Source organism: Neoarius graeffei, chromosome 17 (assembly GCF_027579695.1).
Source record: "Neoarius graeffei isolate fNeoGra1 chromosome 17, fNeoGra1.pri, whole genome shotgun sequence".
NCBI lineage: Eukaryota > Metazoa > Chordata > Actinopteri > Siluriformes > Ariidae > Neoarius > Neoarius graeffei.
Window position 1 is genome coordinate 9148836 of NC_083585.1, and position 9521 is coordinate 9158356.

General features: G+C 41.2%; 1 protein-coding gene across 1 annotated transcript in view; it reads left to right on the plus strand.

Moving 5' to 3' along the window:
* The window catches only part of caln1 (calneuron 1), a 188127-nt gene extending 179737 nt beyond the window's left edge, over positions 1-8390 (plus strand). The window contains exons 4-5 of the mRNA XM_060898012.1: positions 534-690; positions 8263-8390. Coding sequence (XP_060753995.1) covers positions 534-690; positions 8263-8390 — 285 coding nt within the window. The remainder of the gene's footprint in view (positions 1-533; positions 691-8262) is intronic.
* The last annotated feature ends 1131 nt before the right edge of the window (positions 8391-9521 follow it).

Genomic DNA, 9521 nt, shown 5'->3' on the forward strand with positions numbered 1-9521 from the left:
ACCTATTGATTTTAAAAACATATTTTAATCTTCAGGTATAAATATATACAGTGTGTGGCATATTCACATTAAGCTGCAATGATTCTCATCTCATTATCTCTAGCCGCTTTATCCTGTTCTACAGGGTCGCAGGCAAGCTGGAGCCTATCCCAGCTGACTACGGACGAAAGGCGGGGTACACCCTGGACAAGTCACCAGGTCATCACAGGGCTGACACATAGACACAGACAACTCACATTCACACCTACGGTCAATTTAGAGTCACCAGTTAACCTAACTGTCTTTGGACTGTGGGGGAAACCGGAGCACCTGGAGGAAACCCATGCAGACACGGGGAGAACATGCAAACTCCGCACAGAAAGGCCCTCACTGGCCACGGGGCTCAAACCCGGACCTTCTTGCTGTGAGGCGACAGAGCTAACCACTACATCACCGTGCCGCCGCAATGATTCTCTTTTAATATAAATAAAGTGTCCAAAGATTTAAGGTTTAATAAAAATAATTTTCCTTATGTTGTTCTGCTTTTTTTTCAGTTTGACATGCAGAGGATAACACTGGAGGAACTCAAGCACATCCTGTTTCATGCCTTCCGGGATCACCTCACAATGAAGGACATTGAGAACATTATCATTAATGAGGAGGAGAGCCTGAATGAGAATTCAGGGAACTGCCATACAGAGTTTGAGGGAGGTGAGGTCACTTCCCTTGCCACGACCATCTCTGAATAAACTTGTGCATGTTGCCGCAACATGATTATGTTATCAAGAAATTAGTTATAGCACATTATTAGTACTTTATGAGACATTAATAGAAGTTATAAAATGCTTACAAGGAATCGCTACCAACTTACAAAGACTTTCAGTGTGATAACATTGCAGGTATTAACACACAACATCTAAAATTTATTAAGGTAACAGATAAATGAATATTAAATTAGACAGGGCAGGGAACACTCTGCAGATTGTCTTTCGTAGAATGCTGCAAGGTCCATCACCTGCTTCTAGAGGTTACAAAAGTACACACATTCATTATTTAAGTAGAAGGACAGATACTTGTGTAAAAAACAAACAAAAAAAGACCCTGATGAAAGTACAAGTCCTGATTCAACTTCATACTCATGTAAAAGTAGAATAGTACAGGCTCTGAATTGTACTCAGAGTATAAAAGTAAAAAGTAGCCCTTTGAAGGACATTTCTAACGACTGTTTCTGTGCAAAGCTAACTGAACCTCACATAATATTAATATTAATATTAATAGAATATGATATATTTGAGGGGTCGGCGTGTGCGTGCAGAAGGAGGCAAACACATGCTTTTTAAAATTAATTATTAAATAACACCATATATAAGGTGCTCCACTGTCAATATTTTAATTGCCAAGTACTTTGTGAGAAATAAATAGTCCACTTGCAACTTGCAGTTGATATTGTTTGGCTATGTACAGCATGCAAACCGATAACTCAGCTGTATATAACGGTAACTTTTTGCTATCCTTACCTTACTTTGGAAAGCTTACAAAAAAACAAGGCATGCAGTTCTCCCACCATTTAAGCTTAGGTAATTGCCAGCTACAATTCTTATAAAACTCCAACCAGGCGTTTAGAGCTGGAAGAGATCCCATACCTGGCTCTTGGAGAAATGTGGTGGATGGGCTTATGAGCCCAGGTGCACACAATGTTCTACAAGTTCCAATTTTAGAGCATACAAAGCCCACATACTAGGAGTTACAGCATTCAGGACCATTTCCTCTACAATGCAGTCATCGAGCGCCCAGCAGTCTGATAGGAGAACCCCACAAGTACAGTTTTTCTGCCTGTGGTGTCATCTGGTGCCATCTAGTGTTTCACCTGGAGGGAGTTTCCATGGCATTGCAACCACTAGGGTCACACTCGTCATTCCCAGGTCCATAGTTCTGTGTAAGGAAATTAGTGTTTTCAACCTCCTGCTACCCTGATGATTTATGTACCTGGCCATCACTCAATTGCTCAAACAGATCAGAACATCACAGCATTTTAGAGCAGGTAGGAAGAACCTGAGGGTCAGGAAGGCCAACCTGAATTCTAGCAGACAGTTGAGTTCTGATCTTACATTGAGGGTCTATATGCCCCTTGTGACACAACACTGTTCCTAGTCTAGTGAGAGAAGTATCCATGGTAACGTTTCTCTCAGATAGGAAACCACATCTAGGCATTGCCCTTTTGTGAGAAAAGCTTTGCATATCCATTGGGTCAGGGTCCATGCCCCCTTTGCTGAGGTAAAAATGTGTCTCTTGATTGATGGAGCCTGGGGTTCATCTGCAGGCCAATGGCTAATCTCTTACAGCCCCTTGCTTCCAACAAGCCTAAGGGAATCACAGTCATGATTACAGCCAACAATCCCAACATCCTCAATCCACATTGGCAAGCATTGTGAGTCTGAAACTGGTAAGGCCTTAAGCCTTGAGATGGTCTGGTATCAATGATGCAACTGGATTTTGTACTACTGTGACATGATCATCAAGAACCACTGTCCTTGTAGAGACATTGCTCAGTGGACAGTGTTTTTAGCCATAAAGCATCCCTCTGACAGCACCTTTCCTCAGTGGCAGACTCTGTGGGATTCTTTTGATGTGGGTAGGTATGCCACTTAGGGCCTGATGCACAGGATGGACAAGAAACCCCCAGGCATTTGTAAGGGCCCTATTTCGTACCTATACCCTTGCTTCATATGTATGTTTGTAGCTCTGATGAGGCCTCTGAGGGCCTTTAGAGGACATCAGAGTGTTGATTCGACCCAATTGGTGCCATGTAGTCAGTTTATTTTTTTAGTTGGCTTCACAATTCCGAATGTCCTTTTTGGCCACAGGCCTAAAGGACAGCCCAGGCATGCAGGACAGACCTTGCAGGTTCGCTTGTAAATGCTTCCAGCACTGTGGACTGTGCCAGTCCCTGAGCTATCAAGCATGAGTGATAGTGTGTGCTTTCAGTCCTAAATTTTTAACTGAGCTATATCTGATCCAGGCTCAGAGAGAGTGCATTTCTTGGTTTTGTACTGCATGTTAGCCAGCAACATGCCTGTAGGTTTGTGGCTAGTGGCCTGATTAGGTTATTATCAAGGTACACAGCTGGTGGCTGTCCAGGAGATTCAGGCACTGACTGCATGAATGTAATCCATTAGAAGTGTCCTAGTCTATTGAGCAAGGTTTCATAGCAAATGTAGAAGCAAATACATGCTTCAGTTCTTCGGTTCAGCAAGCTCTAGTATGCTAGTGTGGCTACAGCTGCCACTATGAGCTAGCTCAATTCCAGGTAGCCACAGGTTGTGGAGCTGGACAAACACTCCTAGAATATGAACCACCCTATCCTTTGAATCTGAACAAAACTGTGGTGTCGAATATGCTACTCAGTGGGGATACTGATGGGGGCACAATGAGGACACGCACTCCTGAGGCACCAATGTTCTTATGTTGTGAACCTGAATGAAACTGTGGTGCCAAGTCAGCAACTTGGTGGGGCTGCAGATGGGTGCACAAGGAAGAGGCACATGTGCTCTCTACCTGGTAGTGCTGGCTGATGTGATGTAATTGAAGGGACACACATGCTCCTGTCCTCTGATCCAGAGTGAAGCTCTAGTCCCAAGAGGACAGCTTGGCAAGGAGGTGGTCAATGGCATAAGGGCAATGGAGGGATGGACACACGCTGGCCCTGTTTACACCAATAGCTTGAGAGGATTTAAAAGAAAATAGATGGAAACACACACTCCTATCTTATGATCCAGAATGAAAATTAAATTGAGAAATAAATGTAACTCTATTGTAAATGAAAGAAGTGTAATATGGTATGTTTTGGCATGGTTCTGATAAAAGTTAGTCTAAAGCCCTGCTTGGGTTATTAGGTTTAATTAGCATCTATGATGCTTTGTCATAGTAATATGTTTTCTATTGCCACAAATACTATCACAGCTTTTTTTTTTCCTTAGCTGTATTCTGACAAAAACTCTTTTCCACATCCTGGATGGACTATGGAATTCCATGTTTAGAAGGTTCCTTGTTGTAATAATTTAGTATTACCATAGTAAACTGCAGGGCAACACAGTGGTGTAGTGTTTAGCACTGTCGCCTCACAGCAAGAAGGTTCTGGGTTCGAGCCTAGTTGCCGGCGAGGGCCTTTCTGCGTGGAGTTTGCATGTTCTCCCCATGGCTGCGTGGGTTTCGTCCGGGTGCTCCGGTTTCCCCCACAGTCCAAAGACATTCAGGTTAGGCTAATTGGTGGCTCTAAATTGACCGTAGGTGTGAATGTGAGTGTGAATGGTTGTTTGTCTCATTGTTTGTCTCTGTGTCAGCCCTGCGATAACCTGGCGACTTGTCCAGGGTGTACCCCACCTCTCACCCATAGCCAGCTGGGATTGGCTCCAGCTTGCCTGCTACCCTGTAGAACAGGATAAGCGGCTACAGATAATGGATGAATAGTAAACTGCCAACAGCGGTAAAATGTTTTCTTTTGTACATTATCAACAAAATACACACTCATGTCCTTATTCATAGCTGAATAGTTTTTGTTCCAACCATTCTACTCTCAGGCAGTGCATGAACTTCGCTGGTCCATGGTTTTACTGTAGGGTATCCTGCGACAGATCCCGAAAAAATTAATCAGCCAGTTTGTCATTCAGTGAGTGAAAATGACTCTTCTAGGTTGAATTGAAGAAAGACAAAACAAACAGAAATGAAATGAAACAAAACAAAAAAATGTAAATAAAATAAGCATTTGTATTGCACTAGCTTGTGGAGGGCTGGCTTTTTAATGGTGTACGTCCTTATGAAAATACAGAATGAATCGACCACTCAGCAGCTTGAGGCAGAACAATCTGGCGCTTTTCCCGAGTCATTAAAACACAAGGAAGGAAATAAAGAAGTAAACTTCTCTAGGCATGAAACTTTTCCATATTTATGAATCAGAGGCTTGTTTCCCTTCTGTCAAACTGAAGGTCCTTCTAAACAAAAGTCATAAAAATTATTTCAATACAAAAGTGTTCCTGGAGCAGTTATGAAATTGGATTCACCAAGTTTCCAATATTTAACACACACACACACACACACACACACACACACACACACACACACACTTTTTTTCCTTTAAGCATAATTGTGAAGGCAACTTTTTTTTTTTTTAGGTTTTTCTATTATAAAGTGAGTGAATATGGTACATGATGGAGGTCACAGCTGCCTGAGACACTTGTATGATATTATAAAACCTAGATCCAGAAATATAGAGTGTCTTCTGTGGACAATTGTTGACAAGTCTTGAAGTTAACATCCTCATATAATCTAGACGCACATAACACAGAGCATGCAGTGTTAACTGACCTTGAAATTTTCTGAAGTTAATTCTGCATTTTTGGGCTCATGGGCTCACACACCTTTACACACCTCACACACCTTTACACACCTCATGTTGGACATCCATGTTCATGTTTGTTGCCATCAATCATTTACAGTGCCTTGCAAAAGTATTCATACCCCTTGAACTTTTTCAGATTTTTCCACCTTACAACCATGAACTTAAAAGTTTTTTATTGAGATTTTATGTGATAGACCAACACAGAGTAGCACATAATTGTGAAGTGAAATGAAAATGATAAATGGTCTTCAAAATTTTAAACAAACAAAAATCTGAAAAATGTGATGTGCATTAGTATTCAGCCCCCTGTACTCTGATACCTCTAAATACAATCCAGTGCAATCAATTGCCTTCAGAAGTCATCTAATTAGTTAATAGAGTCCTACTGTGTGTAATTTACTCTCAGCATAAATACACTTGTTCTGTGAAGGCCTCAGTGGTTTGTTAGAGAACACTGAAGAACAAACAGCATCATGAAGACCAAAGAACTCACCAGACAGGTCAGGGATAAAGTTCTGGAGAAGTTTAAAGCAGGGTTAGGTTATAAAAAAAAAAATATCCCAAGCTCTGAACATCTCAAGAAGCACTGTTCAATCCATCATTCAAAAATGGAAAAAGTATGGCACAGCTGCAAACCTACCAAGACATGGCCGTCCACCTAAACTGACAGAGCGAGCAAGGAATTGTTAGAGAATGTCAGAGAAGCAGCCAAGAGGCCCATGATCACTCTGGAGAAGCTGCAGAAATCCACAGCTCAGGTGGGAGAATCTGTGCACAGGACAACTATAAGTCATACACTCCACAAATCTGGCTTTTTTGGAAGAGTGGCAAGAAGAAAGCCATTGTTGAAAGACAGGCATAAGAAGCCATGTAGGGGACACAGCAAACATGTGGAAGAAGGCACTTTGGTCAGATGAGACCAAAGTTGAACTTTTTGTCCTAAATGCAAAGCGCTATGTGTGGCGGAAAACTAACACTGCTCATCACCCTGCACACACCATCCCCACTGTGAAACATGGTGGTGGCAGCATCATGCTATGAGGATGCTTTTCTTCAGCAGGGACAGGGAAGCTGGTCAGAGTTGATGGGAAGATGGATGGAGCTAAATACAGGGCAATCCTGGAAGAAAACCTGTTGGAGGCTGCAAAAGACTTGAGACTGGGAATGAGATTCACCTTCCAGCAAGACAATGACCCTAAACATACAGCCAGAGCTACAATGGAATGGTTTAGATCAAAGAATATTCATGTGTTAGAATGGCCCAGTCAAAGTCCAGACCTAAATCCCATTGAGTATCTGTGGCAAGACTTGAAAATTGCTGTTCACAGACGCTCTCCATCCAATCTGGCTGAGCTTGAGCTATTTTGCAAAGAAGAATGGGCAAAAATTTCAGTGTCTAGATGTGCAAAGCTGGTAGAGACATACCACAAAAGACTTGCAGCTGCAATTGCAGCAGAAGGTGGCTCTACAAAGTATTGACGCAGGGGGGCTGAATACTAATGCACACCACATTTTTCAGATTTTTATTTGTTTAAAATTTTGAAGACCATTTATCATTTTCGTTTCACTTCACAGTTATGTGCTACTCTGTGTTGGTCTATCACATAAAATCTCAATAAAAAAACTTTTAAGTTTGTGGTTGTAAGGTGGAAAAATGTGAAAAAGTTCAAGGGGTTTGAATACTTTTGCAAGGCACTGTATTATGACACTTTAGAACAGTAAATTCCAATAACCTGATCCTTTTTTACACTAACCTGTGAGTATTACATAATAAACATAGCAAAATAATGTCAAGAATATTGATGAGAGATGTGATGAGTTACATATATGGCACATTATGAGTCAATTATACTTCTGCCATAGTGCTGTGGAAGTCTTGAATTTGATTGGTCATAAGATAATGAGGAATTCATGTCACAGCGCATCATATCACATCAAGCATATTAATGCGCTTGATGTGATATTTTAGTTTCTGTAGTAACACATAATTCATAGTGACCTGTCTGGTGGATGCGCCACATAATCAAAGCCTAATAATAAACTGAATTAAAATGTTATTTCACAAAGAAATTGTTGATGTAATTGCTCATATTGTACTTAATGTAAGGAGACATTTATTTCATATTTATGGAGCATATATTTATGTTCTTATTCGTATGAATTTAAAGAGACCGTGAAGGTATATTTATAGCTGCTGTAAAGTAAGTGATAACAGGAACTAACATCCAAAAGTAACTCTGAATGGATAGTCCATGTCATTTGTTAATAAATGAAACATTGTAATTGTTGGCAAATTGTTGTGGTGTAAGAGGAATAAACACTTTGGAATGTGCTGTTATTGGAAAATGACCAAAATTGGGAACATAGTGACTCTAATTCATTTATTATTTTCTTATAACAGTACAGCCATCGTGTTTTATTCTATTACTAAACCTAGAATTTATTGCCTGTAAAATAGTGTTATTAACCTGTGGAATAGTAATTATTGTATGGAAAATCAAAAGGTTTTGTATAAATTGGGCTACAACACACACACACACACACACACACACACACACACACACACACACAGAGCTAGTGTGCCATCACAGTAACAGGGCCACAAGAGACACAGAGGAGGAAGGGGATGATTACAGGGTGAGCCGCCATACAGTCTGTCTCATTGTGTATTCCAAAGGTACATTTTTTTTTTTTTTTAAATCAACACGAAGCACTCATGCAGCCATGGGAGAAAGTGGACTATCATTTCCCCAACCCTACCATCATCCTATTTATACTGTGAACTGGAAGAATTGTATACAGTATAGTCACACATTTGTTTGTGGCCATCGCAACTGTTCTGCTGACTGATAAGTGAAAGTTGTGTTTGTCTTCTTTGTTCACCGCAGTCCATCCAACAAAGAAGAATCGACAGACGTGTGTGCGCAAGAGTCTGATCTGCGCCTTTGCCATGGCCTTCATCATCAGTGTTATGCTTATTGCGGCCAATCAGATGCTGCGCAATGGAATGGAATAGCAATGCCACTGTGAGCAGGGGTGTGTGGGCGGAACCTGCATGTGCATGTCCGTCAGAGAAGTCATTCCCTTCTGCCTGAACACAAAAAAGCCTTCAACCTGCAACCTTCGGACTAAGGAAACCAGACACCTCGTCAAAAGAATGGTGGAGTGTTTTCTGCCAGAACGGCAGCCAGCAGGGGTCATGTTTTGCTGAGTCCCCTCTCCACCTTACTGGCAGGGACTTTAAAGGGCTGACTTGTTCTCTTGTGTTTCCCCTTCTCTTCCCATGTCATCTCTGGTTCCTCAGTGCAATAACCTGTAGGAGTCTGCAAGAACCTCTCCAATCCAACATCCAATTTTCGTCTCCCATCTTCATCAGGGATGTGCTGAAGAGCTGCTTCTAGCTACAGACATGCCAGCAAATGGAACTTGTCCCAAAGTTATCACTAGTAGCCACTCATCTGAATACTTTTTACAATGTTGAAAATCCATATATCTAAGCTTCTGTTTATTATTAATGAGGTTGTTTACCTCAGAGCAGAGGGTGGCGGTTTTTTGTCTCTTGCTATATTGTTTTGTTAGATCTAATGTTAGATTACCTTAAGCCCAGTTTACCTGTGATTGTCCTTACAGAAAGTCCTCTTATGGCATTTTCACACTTTGCTCAAACACCTGTACCCACCATGATTGATTCTGGGCTTGTTTGGTGGAAGGTATTGCGCCAACAGTAATTTCCAAAACCTGCAGAGAAATTGCACAAATTTTAGAGAAGCACCAGTGCAATAATTGTGTCTGCATCAGAGCAGTTGAACCACTGGATTGGTATCTTGGATTTGATATATTTTCCACTTCAATCCACCTATGCTATGAATGCATAAGACATTGTTAGCGTCATTGACTCCTGATTGGCTGCTGACTCCTGCTACTCACCATGTACCCAGACTTACTTCATACCCAAAGTTTGGGTGCAATGATGTTTGACATGCCTGAGCAGGCTTATGACCTATACATACAAATTTCTCGTCAATTCTGAACCCACAATCCTGACAAAGCACTATAAATTAATATTACATGATTGTCAGGACTTTTCACAGCAGCTCAGGAGCATCATATTATAAAGTATTTTTACCTTGACTTGGACTAATTAAAA